The 23275-nt window shown below is 34.8% G+C and overlaps 1 protein-coding gene across 2 annotated transcripts; it reads right to left on the reverse strand.

Moving 5' to 3' along the window:
- Nucleotides 1-645: 645 nt before the first annotated feature.
- LOC122567890 (baculoviral IAP repeat-containing protein 6) lies at nucleotides 646-22599 on the reverse strand. Of its 2 annotated transcripts, XM_043727014.1 has the most exons (51): nucleotides 22331-22599; nucleotides 21406-21725; nucleotides 21070-21314; nucleotides 20657-20996; nucleotides 19071-20565; nucleotides 18829-19003; nucleotides 18539-18757; nucleotides 18027-18450; nucleotides 17827-17950; nucleotides 17595-17745; nucleotides 17290-17514; nucleotides 16960-17214; nucleotides 16605-16878; nucleotides 16357-16518; nucleotides 15704-16009; nucleotides 14515-14811; nucleotides 14187-14401; nucleotides 13940-14096; nucleotides 13675-13866; nucleotides 13367-13581; nucleotides 13030-13283; nucleotides 12767-12945; nucleotides 12502-12689; nucleotides 12277-12421; nucleotides 11821-11980; nucleotides 11351-11720; nucleotides 11152-11275; nucleotides 10909-11073; nucleotides 10642-10805; nucleotides 10332-10569; nucleotides 9954-10254; nucleotides 9697-9872; nucleotides 9417-9618; nucleotides 9122-9349; nucleotides 8520-9044; nucleotides 8176-8446; nucleotides 7782-8041; nucleotides 7404-7686; nucleotides 6944-7329; nucleotides 6729-6872; nucleotides 6458-6635; nucleotides 6239-6384; nucleotides 5922-6164; nucleotides 5615-5833; nucleotides 5307-5528; nucleotides 3912-5240; nucleotides 3604-3824; nucleotides 3277-3516; nucleotides 3015-3203; nucleotides 2811-2945; nucleotides 646-2723 (listed from the first exon to the last, which is right to left on the reverse strand). In XM_043727014.1, exons 1-51 carry the CDS (start codon nucleotides 22515-22517, stop codon nucleotides 2439-2441), a joined length of 14148 nt encoding a protein of 4715 aa, XP_043582949.1. In that variant the 5' UTR covers nucleotides 22518-22599; the 3' UTR covers nucleotides 646-2438. The 2 variants fall into 2 exon arrangements, with proteins under 2 accessions (XP_043582949.1, XP_043582951.1); XM_043727016.1 differs by lacking the exon at nucleotides 15704-16009 and having other exon boundaries at nucleotides 22331-22598.
- Nucleotides 22600-23275: the final 676 nt, after the last annotated feature.

Consider the following 23275-nt stretch of genomic DNA (forward strand, 5'->3'; position numbering starts at 1 on the left):
CTTTCACTTGGCTAGTTTTCAGAGATACATCGGGTGAAATTTAGACGTGATTGGACTGTAAAAGATAGACTTCCAAACCATGCTTCAAGAAGATTCGAATTCGCATCACAGTTTTAATTTACAGTTGCAAGCTTCCTTCTAGTATATAACGGATGCACGTGTTCTCCGGTTTCGTAGGATTGCAGAAAATTTAATATTTCACCGGAAAGGGCAACGCGTGGATGCAGTACGAGTGTACGAAAGAAAACGGGAAATGGTTTCCTGCCACGGCCCCCGACCAATATAGAAACCCGTGACAAATTGGCACGGGAATTGACCGGAAAACTCACGATTTTTCTAATTTCGCTGCGAAGAATTTCGACATAAATCAGATCGCGTTTGCACTTACGGAGTTTGCAAAATGACCAGTATACGTTTCACGTGGAAAATTATCGAATAAATCTTGCTCCTCACTCACGAGAGAAGAAAAATGGAATTGGAAAATAATAATATAATAGCGACATCCCGTACGAAAATATTTGCGATATTAAATAGACATCTTAGTTCGAAAGAATGTTTCAACGTCGACAGGTGGGTGTATTCGAGGTTTTTTACGTTACTGTAGAAGGATTACTGTAAATGAACGATATAAAAGAAAGTTGAGAATAGCGTGATAATAATCGTTTATTATAAATAACTATTAACACGTTGTCCTGTCGCGTACATCATCATCTGACGTGTTTTGTTTCGCTTCGTTCATTGCTTAGGAATCCATGCAATAGTATACGTTACAATGGAGCATTTTATCCAGTTACTTAGGAATTACAAACATTTACTTTTAATGCGATTATTCGTGTGACGATTATTTACAGATAGAACGATCATCGGTACTGGCGGTGTAATTCGACCAGTAATTTTACAACTAACCGTAATTATTCGCTGATAAGAGAAATGGGACAATACTATACGAGCAGGAATCCAAGTGAGATCGCGTTTTGAATCGCGACAGCTTGGGGGATTACTGCGTCTTCGATAATGCCGGTTATAATCGTCGGTTTCTTTTTTTTTCCTTCTTTTTTTTTGTTAATTATATCAAATGCAACGGTATTTCAAGTTATCCGGATGTCCATGGTTTGCCCTCTTTATTTTATGGAGAATTACCGGATTTAATACCATCTTTTCTTCCGTTCTTTCCGCTCTCAATCGGTTTGATACATTGAAATCTTCGAAAATAGAAAAAGGAAAGGAAAAGGATAATACGAAGGAAAAGATAAAAGAATGCTTGAAAGAGAAAAAAAATATATCGTCGCTCGATATGCAGATCTCAATTCTTTTCAAAATGAAGGCTGTTCGATATAAACCTGGTCTTCTTGTTTTTTCGATGAAGTCGTCGAAAGGAATTCGGTGTTGAAAAATATGCAATCGTTTTTAAGCCGAACACGTCATACTATTATTTCCCGTAAAAAATACAATACGGACCGTAATCAATACAGGCACGATAAATATTAAATCACACTGCGCACACGTATCAAGTGCTAACTGCATGATGCGTTATAGAGCAATTTTCCGCATTGTTTTCTACTCGTAAATCGAGGGCAATGCGACGCTGAGCTAAACGGTTGAGACGATTTTGCAAGGAAAAAATACAATGGGTAGCAACGAGGAACGAAACGAAATGTTATAACGGAAAAGCGATTCGCATAAAATTACTTCGTATAGGTACATGTTCCACTCATATTTATGAGTGACTGTTATGCTGTTTTTCGCTAAATAAAGTTCGCATCGTTGTTTCGTATTGTTTTGCGTTCATTATCAACATCGTCTCATTTTGCTGGAACACATGTCGTTTAAAATCAGTCGCATTGCTATTGGGGGGGGAGGGGAGAGGGGGGATTACCGGCTACGTAAACGAGGAACACGTATAATAAATATCGAATAACAGTTGTTACTTATGATAATACGAAGTAGTAGAATGCAGCGTACATATAGCATAGCAGTTGCCACAGAGAGTACCTACTACGTACGAGTTTGTCACATTCATACTAGATTTTATAATCACTAGATATTCCTTTTCCTTTCTTATCGATTCAGCCTACCCATTCATTTCTTTCATCCCTCCACACTCATTCTTCGTATCCATTCTACTTTACCGGTTCTTTCGTCTCGTTGTCTCTCGCGCATTTTTACTTTTTTACCGTATCTCTCATCAATACGTATCTCATACACGCACGCATACATTTATTCCCTTCGTTTCTCGGATTTTCATTTTATCGATATCGTCATGTGTTCAACGAAAAGATACAATAATCTTTCATTCACCTAATCATCCGTCAATAAACTGAAATTTGCCCATGTACTAGGATTTCCTTTCATCTTCGGTCAGTCCGTTATTTGTCCGTCATAACACAAACAATATAGACTTTTTAAAATGTCCAACAATGTCTATTAACATCCTTTAGCTATTCACACACTTTTGAAACCATTTTCTCCATCTCAACGTCCGTGTCGATGTCGTGGTGTACGTGATTACTAGCACTGGCATTGCTAATAGTATCGACAGAGTTAGTAACTGGCGTGCTGGTTGGAGGTAGCATTGTCGCTGATGGCGTGTCCAAACACGGGGTGCCAGGAGTGCTGGTAAGTTCGATCGGCAAGTCCGGTGACGCGAGTGGCTCCACCAAATCCTCTAAACCTTCAGGAGTTGGCAGTTTACTCAGTTCTTCTCTCAACAAACTATAATGTCTCTGTAAAGTATTATAAAATAAGATTGCAACATCTTACCCTAACATACCTAAGTTGAAATAATAGCATATGTAAAACTAATTAATTACCCTTAAAGCTAATGCGTTCAGAGAAAGAGTGCGACCGATTCTGCGATCTGATCCGTATAATTCCATATCCCTTATCCATCCTTCTAATTGTGCAACAATTTCGTGTCTTTTTATCCAAAAGTGAGTGTGTATAACCTGTAGTTACCAAACACGAATGTAAGAATCCAGTTTTCGCATAATATGCGAATACACAAATGTAATTACCTCTTTGAAACAAGGACATGGATTACGTATTTGATCAAGCATCGCCCACTTAGCAGTAGCCTGACAAATGTTCACATTGTACTCCAGACTAGATTGTGCCCCACTCGCTGTACCTCGTGATCGTTCGTATCCTGGTTCGTTGAAATAAGGTTCTGATACCAAAATCAGCGATTGTATTGATACTAAGACCTGTTTTAACATTTAGTTAGTTAGTGATTCAAAACGCAAACTTGATCTACGCTTTATTAATATTAACACTTGCCTGCAGGAAACTACTAGTATGCGCATTCCATTTTTCTTCAGGACGACCGTGCCAAGTATTCAATACACTCAAGCAGACTTTTCCATCGTTGTACAAATTTGGATTAAATCGTACGGTATGGCGACCTGTAGTTTCTAGGTTTATTAACATCGGACTGTTAGGATAATCCGGAGGAAAGTACACGTCAAACTCGAAACACCCGTTGGCATATGGTGTTTCCTCTGGCCCTGTTATGAGTACCTAAAAAAAGAATTTCAATGTTCACAATACAAAGTATAATTAATAATTGTTACGTTAATTATTTGTCTCATTCATTTATGTAGTTACCTTCATTACGTCTAATCTATCTGTGTCGCACCTAACGAAAACACTACTACTGTACGACAAAGGTAGCGCCGTAGAAAGTGTGACAGCTTCTTGAGCTAATCTCTTGACCCTCATGGGGTGACTTCTTTCGCCAGCTGCCCTCATGGTGGATTCAAAATGATATGAAACAGCAAACTTATATCCACCAGCTTCTGGATTTTCAGTAATCATCTCATATGTATCTACAATTGTAAGTAATACATTAACATAAAATAATATATGTATATAAAAAATGATAGGTATATTCTAAAAGAAACACATTTTCTTACCAAATTGTAAATTTTTCATAACTTCTATGTATCGTTGTTCGATAGAAAGCAGAGGTAATTCTGGAGCTGTAGGACTTGGACCAGGTAGTTCTTCTTCGATTCCTGACAATCTAGAGGTAGCATTTTGCACTATAGTAGCACTCTCTTGAATATCAGGGATCAATGTTGCTAGACCTTCGTCTTGCTCAGTATCGTCAGGATACTTGAATAGCGTCTTCGATTTATTACTCCTAGTGCGATTAATCTTGTGAACGTACGTGTCCACGCAAACCCTCATACCGGATAAAAGTGATACAACGGATGGTTCACCAGACTTTCCGCCTCTAGGTAATAAGAGCGGAACTAATTGATTCGATAGAGCCATAGCTCTGAGCAGTTGCAATACTGCTCGATACAAAGGAATGTGCCTCGCCATGTCTAACACCGAATCGTTTCTCAAATACGAAGACAGGGCTGGAAGTAAACAGGATCGGGCTAGTAGATCGGGAAAAGATGTTGGCAGTTCTCTTTGTGTTTGTCCACCGGAGCCAATGTAACTTGCTAAAACTTGCAGTAATACTGTAACGTGCTCTTCTTCGGATCTCTGTCGCATCAAAGCTTGTTCGACATTCCACGACTGTTGTGTAGACCCGGTACCAAATCCTGTACCTTTCGCCCAGTACAAATGCGAATTATCGTCGCTACGTCCTGCTTCGCCCTGGTTGCCAGCTACTTTCTGCTCCGAATTTTCGTTCTGGTTCGTTTGGTGGGTAAATACGGCTAAACAATTCAACAACAGAAGCATAGCACCCACTTCGATGGTTGTTTTACGTAAAAGAAGACCATCGTCTGTGGTCGCAGGTGTAGCATCAAGTAATTGCTTTAACACTTGGAATGGCAAGGTTGGTAACAACGCAGCCAACGGTGACGTTAAAACGTCTCCACCTTCGCCATCGTCCGAAACGCCTAATGCGAGACGTAACAAACACTGTGCTCGTTTTCGGTCTCTTAATAGTACTTCCGCATAACCTGGAAGTCTGAGGAACAAACCAAAAGCAGCAAGGGAATGTGGTGGCACGTAAGCAGCTGGTGATGATGCCCATGGAGAAGAGTTATTTCCACTTTCTTCCACGACTTCACAAGCATCGTCGCTGATTCCTAATTTGACCCACTCCTCGTATGTTTGTTCTGGCGAAGGTAACGGGACGGGTGGTGGTCTAGAATCTGGATACACAAGCGGTAAATGTCGAGCTAACACCGCTAAACCACCACCTGCGCTGAACACTCCTAATGAACTTTCTATGCTTCTATAATTTAATAACTCGCTGTCGTTTTGTTTTGTTATGTCATCTGGAAGATAAGAGAACAGTTATCTATAAACGTTCCTCCAATTAATGAATTTCATTTAATACATACCTTTTGAATCTTTATTACGTTGACGCAATATAAGATGCAAACAAGGTTCTGATAAAGATATTCCACTATCTTCGGCAATAGCCAAAAGCTGAGCAATGGTCAATTGCGGTGGTAAAGGAGTATTTGGACGTGATGAATGTATCAAATATTGTTGATTAGTAGAATTGGTAGAATTCTGCTGAACGTTATTAGTCGATGTTTTACTCGTACTAGCCGCTCCGTCTATTAATACGAAATTTCAAGTAGAATAATTAAAATTTGCTCATATTTCATGTATTATAATATATCATAAATAACGAGTGACTTGCCAGAATTTATTCGCGACTTTCTTATAACAGGACCACGAGCTTGTGATCTGTTAGATGCCTCCTTAGCCCTCTTGTCTTTCGCTGTATTTCCCGCAGCTACGCTAAGAGTATCTACTATGAAAGCCATACCAGATTCCCAAAGCTCTCTAGATCGATTATTATTCGTTCCAGTTTCATTACCCTTATATGTATTTGGCAACAATAAAAAAAGCCATGTACCTTTGAAGAACATTCCAAATTTTATTAGAACCATATTGCGCATATGATTATTACTAATTGAAGAAAAGAATACTGAAACTTAACTCACCAGAGACTTGTTGTAATATATCCGCAACGGTTGATTGAGTAGACATGTATAGTAATTGATGATAATGACCGAGCGGATGAGCTGGATGCGGTGGCATAGCCAGCATGCTATAATTGACTGCTGTATTTGAAACTTTCATCGGTGCATCGGAAGTTACAGACACTAATACCTTTTCACCTTCCAACAATAATTGCAAAATCAGTCGTCTCGTGAAACCCGAAATTCCATGAAGATAGCGCACATCTGTCCGACAAAAATGTTGTATACTACATGAAATAAAATGAATCTAAACTAAATTAATAATAATCGTCTCTTACTGGAAGTTGTTCGTTGTTGAGAAATAACGTCGGTTAATAGCTCGGCTAATAACTTTTGATTTTCAAGATGACACCAACAACACCTAGATAAAAATTTAATCATTGCACTTTCTAATGATGCATATGATATACTTGTTTTAGAACATCTGTAAAATGAAAATCTTCTTAGTATCAAATTTTCTTTTACATTTGTACCATAAATGAAATGTGTATAACTACCTCAAAGAGGATAAAGATGGATTTTCTACGGGTCGATTACTGAGAAGTGAAAGAAGGGGTAACCAAAATCCACGTCCTTCTTTACCAAGCCAATCACGCATTCTACCTTCCGAGCAGACAAGGGTCAAAAATTCTAACACCATTGCTATACTTTCCGGTTCTGTCATACACAACTCACCTAAATAATGATTATCATAATACCGTTTATAAAGATTGTAAAAAAAAGTTATTAGATTGTAATAATTACAACTTTTCCAGATAACACACTTACCAACATAATTATTTGTATCCATGGAACTTTCACCAGCTTTATCATTATCAGTTAAACTTCCTAAATTACTTTGACAGCTACCCTTCGTTGATATTCGTCTACTTTGCGGTTGCTCTTGCCGTGAATTTTCCAGATTACAAAAATCTACATAGAAGTTTCGCCCTTTAGAAATTTGTCCAATTCTAGAATAATAATCTCACAAGATAATCTCTCACCGATAATTAACATTGTCAACGAAGCAGGAAGTCCAGAATCAATCAATTGTTGAATACCTGGTGGAGACCGAGCGGCTGCAGCTACAGTAAGCAACTGCCCTTCTGTTAAATTTAATCGTTTATATTCTGATAACACATAACGATAGTACCATTCTTCGCCATTAAATTCGCTCTTCCTATCATCTGTTTGACTCTCTCTTTCCTTACGATCATCCGATATAGATGCAGAATGATCTGTTGCCATATTAGGTACCAAAATTCGTACTCTTTGAAGAAGCAAAGGAAATAATGAGGGTCTCACGTAGCAAAACGCGCAAAGAGCAGAATCAATCGCCTGTTTTAAGGCAGAACTCGTTCCCAAAACCAAAGTCCATTGATACAAAGCACTAATTGAAAAGATAGCTTATATTAAAAACTATCAAATGGAAAAAAAATTAAATATATCGAGAATACGACTTACTTAAAAAGTTCGTCGGTCAATAAAGCCTGTAAATCATAATTAAGATTTTGCTGTTGATGTGCTTCCCATATAATAGAAGACACACAATGAATATATACAGCAGGCGGATTAATAGCATTAGGACCATTACTGGGCCGAGAAATTCCATTCACTGCTGATGCATGGAGCCACGATAACACCGCTGTCATACGAGCTTCCGTGCAAGAATCTTGAATGGAACACAGTTGCTGCAATAATTCTACAACCAATTGGACAGTTGATGTTTCTTGTGTAGTTGTGGCACCTGTAAAATTCCAACCGGTTCGATTTCAATTCATGTAGTCAGAAAAATACGCTTGAAAAAAAAAGAATAGAATCGATTCCCAAGAAAAGCAGTACCTTGAAAGAAAGAAGTAGACCTGTTGTTGAGTAAAAGACCAATGAGTCGAAGTCCAAGCTCTCGAGAATGTAAGCCTAGTTGCAAAAGAACCCTCTCCAGATTGGGAGTAAAAAGAGATGGTGCTGGGAGTAACAGAAGATTACAACATGCCTCAACCAGTCCTTCAACTGAAGCCGCAGAATTAAGCACTTTAACAGCGAGATTGCTGTTCAACGTGCTTACGGATAGACATTGATGCAGCAATCGCAACCAACCCAAGCTAGACAGATACGTTAAATTGGTACATAAAACTGTATTTGGACTCGTGAAATCATAGAAATGTTCGCTTCACAGTGAATACGATTAAAAATTATATCAATAGATGTACGATTTAGGCAATCGGTAAAAAATTACCTTGTCTTGGTAAGTTGTTCTTCGTCTATTGTATCGTGATTCGTTTTTATTTCACCGAATGCTGTGGTACCTAATAATCTAATTTGACTTAAACTTATATTTCTTGAGTCGCGCGGCTTGTATAGTCGTACGAGTACAGATGTTGCTACTTCTGGCTGAGATAAAGTGATACGAATAAATGTCAAGCCTGCCGTAGGCATTGGTGGACAAACAGGTGTTAGAGGACTGTTACTTTCTCTCGAAACTTCGATAGCCACAGCCGACGGACACGCTATAAGATAGTAATATTATAATATCAAAATGTAGCATGTACTGTCCATTAATACTGTGTTTATATATCTTACTAGCTAAAGACGTAAGATGCGGTTGAAGTTCCACTTTCCTCAATAATATAGCACAAGGTAAAGTGATCGCAAGATCAACCCATGCCTCATCAGGGAAACAGTGATATAACCATGCAGCTGTCCTGGCTCGCTTGTGTGGCGTGGAATTTTGTATGAGAACATCTGCCGGTTGTGCAGCAGGATTAAACCAAGATATAATACCCAAAGGAGCAAAGTTTAATAATCCATCTTCATAAGTCTCTAGCGTATTCATGGACTTTTTGCTACTTGAAGACGCTACTGGTAACACATTAGGAACATTCGAAAGATGTTCCATTACTAATGCAATCACATCAGGCGAAGCAGAATTAGTGTTGCCACTGTTACTTGATTTTACTAAATTTTCACAAAGTACTTTTACTCCACCCATTGCTGTAAACATTGCCAATGATACTTCATTGTCCAAAACCCTTAAGATATACCAAAGAAGAGGCTCTGACAATTGCATAACACCCAACTGTCGATTTAGTTCTCTTTGTTCACATGCTGCAAAAAATGTAATATATTAAATATGAAAACATGTTCCTCCAAAAATTGAAATTCCTGAAAATAATGTGACTTACAAGAGGAAAGGTATTGATAAAGTGGATTGAGAACTAAAGAGCGATTGCTTGCTTTTTTAGTAAGAGTAGTCAAAAGTTGAAATGTAGCGTCTGGTATCGAAGCGGGATCACCAAGTTCAGTTGCTGTTCCTGCACCAGCACTTTCACCTAAAAGCATAGCTAGAGATGAACCGGTACTATGGCCTAGAGCTCCTAGCAAACGCATCATGGTAGGTTCATGTTGCAAAACTGAAAATCATAACATTTCATTAATTAATATTTGATTGGAACAAACTTATTGTATTTTGATACATACCAGTATCTGCAACACATCGTACACGAGGTTTATTAGATGTACATTGTTGTAAGCGTGATGAAGATTGTTGCTCTGCAACTTTACTTTCATCCGTTTGTGAAATATTTACTTTCATTTGAGTATCATTGATATCAATATTTGCATCGAAATTTGTTTCAGATAGATCGATTCTTATTGGGCCGTCAGATCGACCTGGGCAGGGCTGGAAATATAAAATATTCTAATATGAAAATAAATTTTAAATAACTATTCGATATGAAACATTTTAAATAATGTGTACCTCTGGTAAAGGTGTTTGAATAAGTCGGTATACTAATTTAATAAGAGCTACGACTAAAGTATCCCATGATGTAGGATGATCTTGTCTGGTATCTCCACCGAATACACAAGCAAATAAACTTCCAAATCCTCCAGATGAATTTGCTAAATCACCAGTGCCACCACATTGAGCTCCAACTGTTATAAAATAGGAAAAAAGAAAATGGAACTATATGACAATTCAGTAATATGATACTTTATATTGGTTCATAAAAGTACCTTCAGAACCCCTAACATAAGTAGAAACTAGTACTCCAACGCATTCTGTTATACTCATTGCAGTTCCTAAATCTGTGTTGGTAAAATTTAGATTTGTTAATGATGTTATAAGTTTGTACTGTGCGTCTAAGGGTCCTCTTCTTGTAGACAGAGCTCCACCAGGTTGTACAAGTTGATATACTACCCATAGTAAGAGTTCCTTTAATGCATTCCCTAAAGTACTGCCAGGCGTAATCACGTCGCATCTCATTTTTAATCTAACTAAAAAATATTGTAGTGCTTGGCAAACAGTAGGTCCAGCCTAAAAATCATATATTGAAATATAAAATTACAGAATACTGCATAGTATTTAGTATTTGAGAAGGCATATCAACATACCATAATATATTGTTTGTCCATAGCGTTAACATTTAATCCGCTTCCAGAAAGTAAACGCAAAAGCATAGGACCCATGTTACGTTCTTTTACAATACATCCGGCCATACCACCCAGAAGACCCTCTAGTGGTTGTCTACTATTTGCAGCTTCTGCAGGATTTGTTTGTAACGGCTGATTATTTGCCAGAGTCAAACATTGAAGAGCGAGACACCAGGCTCGTAAAGAAACTCCTGGATGCCTACAAATTGATTTTTATTACTGAAAACTTTAAATAAAAAATGATTATTGTTAAAATGAATTTTGTATTTACCAAGATAATGCAGATATAAGATTTGAAATAGCTGTTGAACTTAAAGGTATAACAGGTGTAAGTGAAGGATCAAATTGATTTGGGGAATTTGATTGTTCTGTAGAAGCATCTAAATTCAATGTTAGCCAAAGTTGAAGGATAAGTTCCAGATTTGTTTCCACGCTCTGTTGCGAAATAGAAATAATTTTTAATTTACTATTTAGTTCATTGGGTATAAGTAGTGGGTATTATATGAGTAGTATAGCGTTGCTGCTTAATTAATATTACCTGTAAATATAATTCCGCGAATATTTTGTCAAAACATCTCGTTAACATTATTAAACTCGAAAAAGTTGTGTCAGGCGAGTTCCAAATGTCTTGACTTCTCTCATTCCAGTTAGGTTCTGCTTTGGATGTTGATTGTTGAGGATATCGACTTGACTCTGGTGGAACCTTTTATATAAGAAAATAAAGATGAATTTTATCCAAATTATGCTAGGAATAAATATAAATTAAACATCACAAACTCACATGTATTGTGGTACTTATACTATAAGGTAAATTATACATGCTGAACATAGACAATATCCTTAGTGATAACTCTATTCCCATTTCCACCCCATATTCCAATCTTGCATCCATTGCCAAAGAAATCCTATAAAAATTTTCAGTTAATTTAATATTTCGAACAGTTGGATTATATTCAAGTATTTACATATATATTACATACCCAGATATGTCTACATTCTTAGGTAATGGATGACCTTTCTTCAACGTATTTCTACCACGTTCCAAAATATCATCTAAGAAATCTTCAAATTCACTATCATCAGACTCTAAAAGGGAAGGCAAAAATCCATTGGACTTTGATGTTGATGCAGCTGCAGACATCACCATTATACCATCTTGAGCATCTTCTTCTCCTTCACCTTCCGCAAATCCTTCATCATTACCAAGTGGAACAGTAGTATTACTTGTTTCAGCAGCACTAACATATTCTTCTTCTGGTGTTCGACTCTTTTCCGTAACAAGAGATTCGAAGTTTTCCTCGGAAGGACTTCCTTCATGAGCAGAACACGTTTTTGGAGTTAATTTTCCACCTGCAAAAAGATTAGTGAAGACCAAAAGGAAAAATACATATAAATAATAGGTATTACAATCGTATTTCAGAGTAGTAATGCAATAAAAACTGTATTATACCTTCTAATAAATCCTGCAAAAGGCACGAAACTGCATGCGAAGACCAGGCCGCGTCAGAAGTACCCGTTGCCAATCTGACTAATTTTAGGAGCTGTTCTTCACTCATAAGCTCACACAAGCTAATTGCAGGACGTGTAGATATCACTAGCCTAGCGACTACCTATATGGTACATGATACAATAATTCAAACAGTTGCCCCATAAAAAGCATAAAGCTTATCATATATTAAAAATTATCAACTATATCTACAAGCTAGTAATGTTTTGATTGTAAATTGTAGTACTAAGCATTGGTACAAATAGAGCATTAATGAACTAATTTTATCAGTTATATTTCGTTTATAAATAAATAGTATACAATGAAGATAAAATTTATAGTACTTTTTACGTCAAAAAAGAAAAAAAGGAAACAAAACAAAAACTCGGCAAATACATATCATATTTTGAATTTCCTTACCTTGCAAGCTAATAGGAACATATCCACATTAGCAGAATTATATAAAATAAGAGCAATGAGCCCACGTGCAACAGGCAAAACATGTTGATGTGATAAGTTGGATATATATTCAACATCCGCGTCCGTTGTTTCCGATTTACTAGAACTTGTATGATACACATTTAAGTTATTATAAAATCTTAAAAAGAGATAGATGAGGCTGTTATATAAATTTCCATTACAAACCTCGCGTTTGCTTGCGATTGTAAACTACGGGAAGTGTGTTGTGTATCACTTTTGCGAATACTAAGAATATCTTTGAAATGCTTGGCAGAATTTTGTCTTAATGTTTTCTTAAAAAACTGCTCTTGCGATTTTAATGTTGCTTTCATTTTACTACACAATGAAGCAGTATGTGAAAGATTAGTCCACCCCTTTAAAATTCATGTAACATATTAATTCCTTAAATACTTACTATATTTATTATTATAAGATGAGAGTACTTTCATACCTGCGATGACGTATGGAACACTTTTTTTGCTTGCTCTAACTCTTGAAGTTGTTGCTTGTGATGCATTATATGTTTCTGTAATTTTTTACGATAACTAAAAGTTAGAGAACGATTGGCATTGCCGTATTTTCTCTGCATTGCAGATTCTCCTTGAATAAATTCCCAACGAGATGATAAACCTTGTAAACGAATTTTTATGATAATCAGCATTTAAAATATTGGTACTATCGTCTATATGAAATATCCACGCGTATATGTAGTACCTTGTTCTTTAGTTTTTTCATTATTCTCTTCCAAGCAAGTAGGTGGTATCGCTATAGTATCCAAACATACTGACAGGAAAAGCAGTACCCAGCCAATAAGTGTTACGTCCAAGTGATTTGTATCTGATGTTTGAGGATTTGACAATGGTGCCAATAATTTGCCTAGCGTGCGAACCATAGCATCTATTACAGAAGATCTATTGACGCCAGCAATCAATGATTTACGTCCGAGAAGTGTTAGCAAAATAAATACTCTAAAAAATTAAACAAGGAATTTCCGATTTACATAACGTTTTTAATTTTTATTAAAAAGTTCTAAACACTCTATATGTCGTACCTGTCTTGTGGAAATATGTGCGTAGACGACGACGAATAGAGATTAATTAAAACGTTAGACAAAAAATTTCCCCACCAAGGTTGATGACCAGCCATACGCGTTAGAAGTGCAACAGCTTGTAGTTGTAAACGCGGAGCTGGTGTAACAACACAAATCGAATGAAAAAACTTTTCGCAAACGGTTGGTGTAAAAACATCGCATATTGATAACGGTATCTAAAAGGAAAAGAAAATATATATATACACAAAATTCTAAACGATCATAATGTCATATATACAATTATAGTACATAAAAATTAAGAAACATACGCTAGGTATTGGACCAATTTCATATACTGCAAACAGGAGAATATCGAGTAAAGTTTCTCCAAGGGCTCGCAATTTGTCGGTAGGTGCATTTGCTAAAGACATTGTAGGTATGGTTCGAGAACCTTTCCACGATTCCAATCGTCTCCATACACCTCGGACAACATTTAACTGATGTTGAAACATTACGCATTCCTATAATATTCAACATGTACATTTTTTATGCACGTAATGAGTCTTTATATTAAAATACTTATATTTAACTTACTTGATAAGTAGCCAATATTTTTGCAGATGGCTGTTCTTTATTTTCATTAGGTACTTTACTAAAAGAAAGATAGTGTTGCATATGCATAACATTAGTAGTTTCTGAACACAACAGTGGATCTAATAGGCTTTTTAGTTTTTCAGTAGCTAGACTAAATCTAGAAGAATAAGAGAATAAATGTTAATCATAAACTGTATAAAACATAATAAACAAAATTTATACTTCCAAACAAATATATTGTAAATACCTGCACTGCACATCCTCTGCGAGAGCAGACAATATATTGCACTGCGTATTAATAGTAGCTTGCACATTAGAATCAAAGGTGTTGTCGCAAGCTACTGAACTACTATTTAATTCCGCATAATCTTCTCCAGGTAAGACCATCATGTGTCCATAGAAAATTCCTAATGGAATTTTACACATTGTAGGAGACATTCCATACCGACCTATGATTATAATCTGAAAGCAATAAGACAATTTTCTGTTATAATATAAATGAGTAAATAAATTAAGCTAAATGAAATGAATAAGTTCTTTTATTTTAGTAAAATATAGTGAATATTATTAAATACCTTTAGATATCTACAAACAGGTGGTGGTTGAAGATCACATACAACCAATGACCTATTTCCAATATCACCAGCAACAATGAGTCGTGTACCATCAACTTCTTCCTTTTTTGTCCATATATCTATAGACAGTGATGCTAAATCACTGCAGCAAGGAATAATCAAATCCGTAAGTAATACAGGTGATCCAAAATCGAGGATAACAAATCGGCGAGCACCAGAATGCATTCGATCGACCACCAATGCCTGCTGTGGTGGCCAACACAATAATCTTCCCCATGGGAATGTAACATCTTTTCGCTGTAATATATACAGATAACAAAGAGAGTTCTTTAATAATATTTATTTTGATAATTGTTAAACATCTACTTCGTTTCTACTTTGTTATGAAATAGATCATAATCATTCAAACAAATACATGAAAATGCAAAAATAAATCAGTTCATCTTACAAAACAGTACATTAAGACTGAATATTTGCAAGAATTAGAAATTTGGGTAAAATTATTTTTTTAGATACCGCTCTATACAACCCACTTCCACTTTCCATACATTTCATAGCAGAAGTAATTTTGTTATTCAAATTATTTCTATATTCTTACCCAAAATTTCGTGGTGTAGGAAGGAATATATGCGTTTATATATATATATATCACATTAAAAGCATTAAGTAGGAATCAATTCTACATGTCTCATTTAATTAAATCTATAAAGCCAAAGTGTATGCGCCCGCGTGTAAGTGTGTTTGTGTATGTGCGAAATAAAACTGGAAACGATATTATTACTTGCAAAATTAAATCATGAAAGTAGATGTAGACAACCTCGTATCATTAAAATATTTGCTCGTGCGTTGAAATCAAAACAAATCATTCAGTACAATAAGACCTGTGTAACTGGATAGCGTTCTTATCACACCTATGTTTTATAAATCTTGTAGATAAATATAAATGGGAAAATGTGCAATATGATATTATAATATCAAAATGACATTTATGTTAAATGCATGGTATCCTAAGGCTGTCATGCAATTTGCAATTTATGTATCTAGCTTTGTATCCGACAATTAACGAAATTATATAAACTCAGTTACAAACAGCATATTAATAAAGCTATAAAAATTTATAGTAACGACAGGAAATCGTCGAACTGAGAAACAGAAAGAAAAAGTGCAATTTTTCATCTATGTAATCTACCTTCTTAGAATTGCTGTCTTCAACTTTGTTTATAGTAGTATTGATATTTTGTACAGACGATTTTTCTTTCGTTACAGTAGAACTTAATATACGTGAAGTAGGCATATCATTTTGTGTATTATGCCATGTCTGATTGTTGATAGGCATATCGTTAGCTTCATCACAGTCTGATTGATCATCAGGTGTGAATATCAGTTGTGGAGCAGGGTTCTTTAACATTCTTCCTGTACATAGACTAAGTAGATCGCTTAACATAGGTGTCGGCTTAGCCTGAACATCTGCTCCTAACGATCCAGCATCCAAGTTCTACAATGTACAATGATTTCTATCTAGATTATGTTTCCTCTATTTGAAAAAACATCTATACCATTTAGGTTTAATGTTCAATGCTAAATGACTGTAACAGCTTTAACCCTCTTAATTAAAAAGCAGAAATTGGTAAACTCCCTGTTTCATTTTACCATGTTGCTTTGTAGATAACGTTTGTTTGTTTTTACTAATGCGAGTATTGTCACGTTTACATCAAATTTGAAATAATTGCATGCTCCATGAAATCGTTAGATTTAGAGTGTAATAGAAAAAGGAAAACAGAAAAGATGTAGGAACTGTTGATATATTAATATAAAAAAGGTAGATAGATTACGAGAACTTACGTAAGTGTGATGAATGGTTTTGATGTCAGGTACACCATTGTTATTTGTAGCTGTGCTATCATAAAGAGGTGCTCCAATATTACTTGTATTCATGCATGGGTCAATTTTCTCCATCTTGGTACCATCAGAAGCAGCAAGACAAGTGAAGTGGAGAGGCTCAACCTGAAGTTTTACAATTTTTATCCATTTTTGTAATCAAATATTATTGATATGCTATATTCTAGTTCTTCATAATATTAATAAATCACCTCTAAAAGTCCTTTCATATTATGATTAGCACATAAAGCCTTCAACTTGCTAGATACCACAAGTTCACTAGTTGGATGTGTAGGCAGTGTAAGTAGGTCCCTCAAATCAATAGCATCCTGAGAATACATGGAACTTGATGAAGCAGCTGACGGTCCTGTCTGTTCATTAGCTACAGCTGACACATATGTGGGAGGTATAGGACTATATTTGGGAGGCATCGGCGATTCCAAGTCGAACAATTCGGTCTCAAATGGAGAATTATACAAACCAAATCTGTAAAAAATTGAAAACTTCTGTTGATGTTGTATTAAATCATTTCAATAAAACATATTACATTAAGACATTTAATCATACCTTGTCGCAAGTAATAAATGATATGGATTTACACGATTCGATATTTCAGCAGCTATTTGTTGTATTAAAGAAACACATTGTTGAGCAATACTGTGATTTCTATCTCGTATTAAAGTTCTATTAATTAATAATTGTAACCAACGTAGCGATCCAGCCCATTCAACTTCTACTATTGATGGTAACAACATTACTAAAACAGACACCAAAGCTTCGTCGAAAGATTGAGATGGAGGATCATTCAAATTATAAAAACCACTGAAAACAATTTGTAGCATTATAAAATAAATTTTACGTATTATTTACGCAAAAGTTATTGCATCATTAACTTACATATTACAAAGCATAATTAATTTTATACACTTGTGCGCTATACTTCGACCAGCATGCAAAAGGCAAGTTCTTAATAAATTAGATAGCCGTGCTTGTACTGAACGAATTGTTTCCAACTGGAAACTTTTTATTTCGATATTGTTTTGATTGTTACGAAGCCTCGTCAATCTGATAGAGGCTATCCATACAAGAACATCTAATGCCAGTGATTGTGCAATAGGCGATCTGTAATATTTCAATGTGTTATAACGCATTTGCGTATAATAAATATAAGTAATATCATTTATAATTGTTATAAAACTTACTTGTCAAGCGTCTCCAAACAAGCAACACTTAATAAATTTTCAAAGCAACTTTTAGATTCTAGCATAGCGCATCGCTGCGCCCTTTCATTTGGTATATTAGTAGGATATACTGTTCGAACGGTAATTGATATTTCATAAATACAATCACAACCTTAAATAAATATGGAGAAAAAGGAATTAATCACAGGGGTTGATATATATATAATAAATCAGTAAATAAAATTGTACCTACCGATGTAAACGTCTAATTTCTTATTACTTGTACCTTCTACAAATCGACGCACTTCGACTATCCTCAACTTTTTAGATGTAGGAGGTTTGTTGTCTGATGAGTTTGTTTTCGACTTTGGCGTTGCCTAGAAATAAAGGAAAATGACATTTATCATGTATATTGTATTTAAATTTCAATACGCACTTTAAATAAGTACTTACGTTATCTTTCGTAGGATCGATTAGAGCCTTGATATGAACAAGAAGCGTTCTGGCTTTAGATCGAAACAATTTTGGGCTAGTTAGTGTAACACAACCAGAACGCCAAGATAAGTCCAAACTACGATGTAAATCAATCGGTCCACATAAAATCTCCGTATTATGTTGCCGCTGAAACTCCTCTGTGACCACAGGATTTTCTCCCTTCTGCTCATTACCTATGTTAAAATCTATTCTTTCATCCACAGGAGTTAATAAAGGCTCATGATGACCAATTCTTTTAATATTTTGCTTTAGTAAAGTAATTTGAATTGATGGCAATTCTTGACAAACTGAATGCAAACTGTACCGTACATCTACATGACCAATACGTCCTGCAGCACTTCGAGGGAGAGTCAATTCAAATATGTGCTCGTCCCAAGTATTTCTATAATTTATAAAGTAATCAACAAAGATAAAATATAAAATAAAATTATATCTTCTAAATATCTGTATATATCTATATTTATACATACCGTTCATTATGTAAACGCCATGTACGGGTATGGTGTTGATCTTCTGACTGATGAAAATGCTGGGGATGACGACGCTGTCGTTGAGCTTGCATCATTTCATTCCAACAAGGAGGAACGGTAGCACCATATGCCGGAGAGTGATGGTCAAATCGTGTCAATTCATAAAGAGAACGTAAATCCGAATACGAGAAATTCAATTTGTGCGAAATTAATTGGTCTCTAAAAAAATATAATATTTCATGTTTTAAAATATTTTTACTTCATTATTTTAATTTCATCTTTAATCTTACTGAAAACTAGATGACGTTGACGTGCTAGGAATTGTACTTTTATTACTACTTTCTTCAGTTGTCATCATATTAATATCCTCAATATCATCTTTGTCTTCCATGGAATCTTCTTCATCTGCAGTAATAAAAAAGTGAAGAGCGCCATCACTTGTACATGCACACAATCTCTCTAAGCCTGGAAAGATCACATTGTACAAAAATAAAAACTATTAATAGAAATATGAATAAATATTACAACTTACTAGTACAATAAGTTGCGGAAACAAACTTTTTGCCTTCTACTCTTGCTTCGGTAATAGTTTTTAATGAATCTAAATTTAATACTCTGATAACACCATCTCTGCATACTAGAGCCACTTGTCCTATAGGTGCTGATGCACCTAAATTACTAGTAGAATTTCTACTAAAATTTTCATCAGATGGTGTATATTTATTTTTCTCTTGAAGAGGTAAAAACACATGTTCAACAGGAGCTTCATCTGCAGATAACTCTCGTTTTGCTACTGGTTCAGAAAATACTTTTACCACTTGCCCCGAAAAATCCAAAGCATACACAAGTAAAACGGTATTTATATTATTTATATCGTCAGGTATTTTACCATTTATTAGTCTATCAGACTGTGTATCATTATGGTCCCAATACACATAACCTTTCTGTGCGAAAAATTCGCTATCTTCATCGATATCCATCTGATTATTATTTGAAATTAAGGAATCTGTGTTATCTGTTGTAGGACACATAGCAACATACAAATGTCTTCCATCTTTAGATGGTTCAATGTGTGTAATTTTAACAAAATCAGGGGCTTCAATACGTAACGTCTTTACAACAACTGGTTCAGTCTTTGTTATTTTCATAATATCCAAACTTTTCTTATTCGCAGTTGTTAGATCAGATGTTGATGCAAAATGTTCTGGACCATTTATAGGATTAAAATTGGCATCAAATGAACTGGATGTTGGGGGTACTGTGATACCAATTGGATTTGAATAGATCCCATTGGAAGATGATGCAGTAAGAGCAGATGTTGGAAAAATACCATCAAAATGTGGACCAACTACCTCTGAATCTACATCCTCTATTACTGGAACTTCATAAAAAAATTTACCAACCAAAAATTCTTGATATAAATTTTCTTGACGTTCACCGTTTGAACTAGCACTGGTGCCTGTTCCAGATAATGTCTTTTTAGCCTTAGAATCCTTAGTATTATCTTCTTTAATTGATTGTGTTGTTGCAATTTTGTGATGAAAATCATAAAATACTAAATAGTGCAATCTTGATGGTGTGTATTTATCACCTGCTACCTTCATTATATCTAAAGTGTCACTGGTAGCACTATTTACACTGTTCATTGCACGAACGAGAGATGATGAAGCTAGATCTGCTGAAGTAGCCCACACATTTTCTAAAGTCCTTAATTGTGATGGATTACTAACTGTCACAGTAACAGCACACACTACACATGGCCTGATTTTAGAGTCTGATGTCTCTACAGGTAAAAGCGTAGAACCAGATATTTTTGCTTCACTGTTTTGAGATACGGGAGAACCTACTACAGACAATGCTGTGACTTGTACTTTATGAGAACCTGGATGCTTAAAATCAGAAAGGGAATCTGCTTCTGAATTAAGTGTCCTTAAATATGATGTCAAATTTCTTGTGGAACCGAACTGAATAGAGTCTTTGTTATTTATTTCTTGATCTATAGGAGCCACATAAAATGATACCTCCCTCTGTGAAAAATACATTAGATGAGAATACTTTTACACGAAAAGCATCAATTAATATGTTATTATTATCATTATTATAATTATTATATATTACCTTTAATTGATTTGTTACATTCCAGACATTAATAAAACCTCCACTGGAAGCTGTAGCTACAAGGCCACTGACATTTGTAGTGCTAATTACATCTACAGTATCACCAGCCTCACGTGCAGGAGCAGTAGCAAGGATAACAGACAAGGGAACATTTTGTGTATACTCTCCTTTGACAAATGGACATGCTGGAGAATGACGTTCATGTTCTGACCAAGGTTCGTCTGTTGGTTCCCAACAAACTAAACACACATTACATGTAAAACACATTATCCTATCATCACCTGTTGCATTTGGCTGATGATAAAAACCAGCCTGAGCCATTTGATCTGGTAAAGCCCATCTAAAGAACAATATATATATGATAAACCTGTTCAATTATTATCCAGTAAAAACCAATGATTTAGTTGTTATACTTGTAATTCATATGTGGCCATTTTGAAAAAGTATCTCGACGTGTAGCTTCACTAAACATTAATGCTTTATCAGCAGGACCTCCTTCTAATGGCAGACCTGGTAATAGGCCATTTAATCGTTCATTAATGGCAGAAGCAATTGGCAATGCCGGAATATATCTGCTTAATCTCTTCAATTCAGTTACTAATCCTGAACACACAAGTTTCAGAGAACTGTGTGGTAGTTCCAAACATACTGTATTCCACTGTTGGGAACAAGATAAATTAATATTTAAATAAATATTAGTTCATTCAGTAGTACAAAATTTTTGGTATCTATTTATTTGTCATACATACTTTTTGGGCTTTAATTCCCTTCTTCTGGTTTGCTTCTACTGTAAACGTTTTACTTATTAATTCATCTTTTACTTCTTGCACATGATCTACTCCTGGTAACTCTACACATCGTAGACACTGATATAATAAAGTAGCTTCAGAAAACAATAACTCTAATTTTACAATTTCTTCACTTCTTGAAACAGGTGTTTGTAAAAGAGTGTCCAAAAAGAGTACACCATTATAATCACTACGTACTCCAATTCCTCTTCCATCTGTATATAATATTTTATCTACACCATTTGACAAATATGTACCTTGAAGTCTTCCATTTAATTTTCCTGTAAAAATAAAGATTATTATATCTAATTACTTTAATCTATTAAAAAAGATTAAGCAAACAGAATTTATTTTTTTATCAAAGGTGAACTTTAAAAATATCAATAAAGATAACACAAAAAAACAAAGATATTTATGTAGCATTATAAAATAAATATCAATAGATATCTTGTATGATTTACATTTTCAAAAATTACTATTACATAATGATTGGTACAATTGTAAAAGTTGATATACTTCTTATAAAGACTACACTTTAATAAATCAACAAATAGCAAAAGCGTTTTCCCCAAAAAGAAACATGATTGTAAATGGAGTAATAATAGGAACAGTTTAGGAGATAGTCAAATGACTCTAAGAACTTGCTTATATCTCAAACGATGGCAAACAAATGATAACGATTAGTTAATAATAAAAATTGATCATATTAAAATCAGTGAGATTATACAAGTTTGAGTCACGCCTGACGTTTTGTACGCGTATACGACCTTGACCATGAGGCGTGATTGAATATTACAAATCAATTACCTACAAGATTTTTAATATAATGATTTGTCATGGATATAAAATTCTCCTTCATAAGAGACAAACGAATCGAAATGCTTACCGGATAAAGAACTTTTTTGCAAAATTACTCCTGAGTTGACATCAAATACATATACTTGCGCACTGCCAGTGGTAATTAGTAACACATTTAGATTAGCATGATAAATTATACTTTTACACTCAGTATCCACATTTAAGTAACCGTCTTCCTTTAATAACCACAGATCATCATCAGCCATTTTGCTCATACAGATTACAATTCTCAAAAAATTTGCCTAATGCGCGAACATCACAAAAAACATGGCGTACTCATCACCGCCATCTTTGAGTAGAACGTCAGCAAATCGCTCTGAAGTTAGCTAATAACCGTCAAACGATTATTCCGTACTAACGATACATCATCGATACATTATTCTTCAATCTTCAAAACTGCATCTTCGAACAGCATCGCAATGTACATACGCAGTGTAAGAAAAATTAATGTCGTTTTACAAATAAATAATAAATAAATTTTCCTTGCACAATTCTCCGTACGTCTAGAGGATATTAAAAATTCTAAATAGTGCATATTAGTGAATAGATTACCATATGTCTTCTTGTATGTGTTTATACGATTTCAATGTTTTAAAAAAAAATGTGTTTACAAGATTAAAAATATTTTTTTTCGAGTATCAATTGTACATGTACTTCATAAGCAGTAAATTACAACTATATGAAATTCATTTGTGTAATCATTATAAAATTGTTAAAAAATGTAAACTCAAGTCATCATGTTTCCTAATTTCTAGTATTTATTTTTATAATAGACATTACTTTTAAGAGGTTCAAAGAATTTAATATTATGTAATCATAAGACTCTATATGTAAGATTTTATCCTTAAACTTTAAGATGGTTTTAAGATCTTTACATACATGTACATATGAAATGTGCTATTACTTCTAGAAATTATACGAATCTATATAAGATATTAACTGGGATAAATATAAAAGGAAAAATTATACAATA

This window comes from Bombus pyrosoma, linkage group LG5 (genome assembly GCF_014825855.1).
Source record: "Bombus pyrosoma isolate SC7728 linkage group LG5, ASM1482585v1, whole genome shotgun sequence".
Taxonomy (NCBI): Eukaryota; Metazoa; Arthropoda; class Insecta; order Hymenoptera; family Apidae; genus Bombus; species Bombus pyrosoma.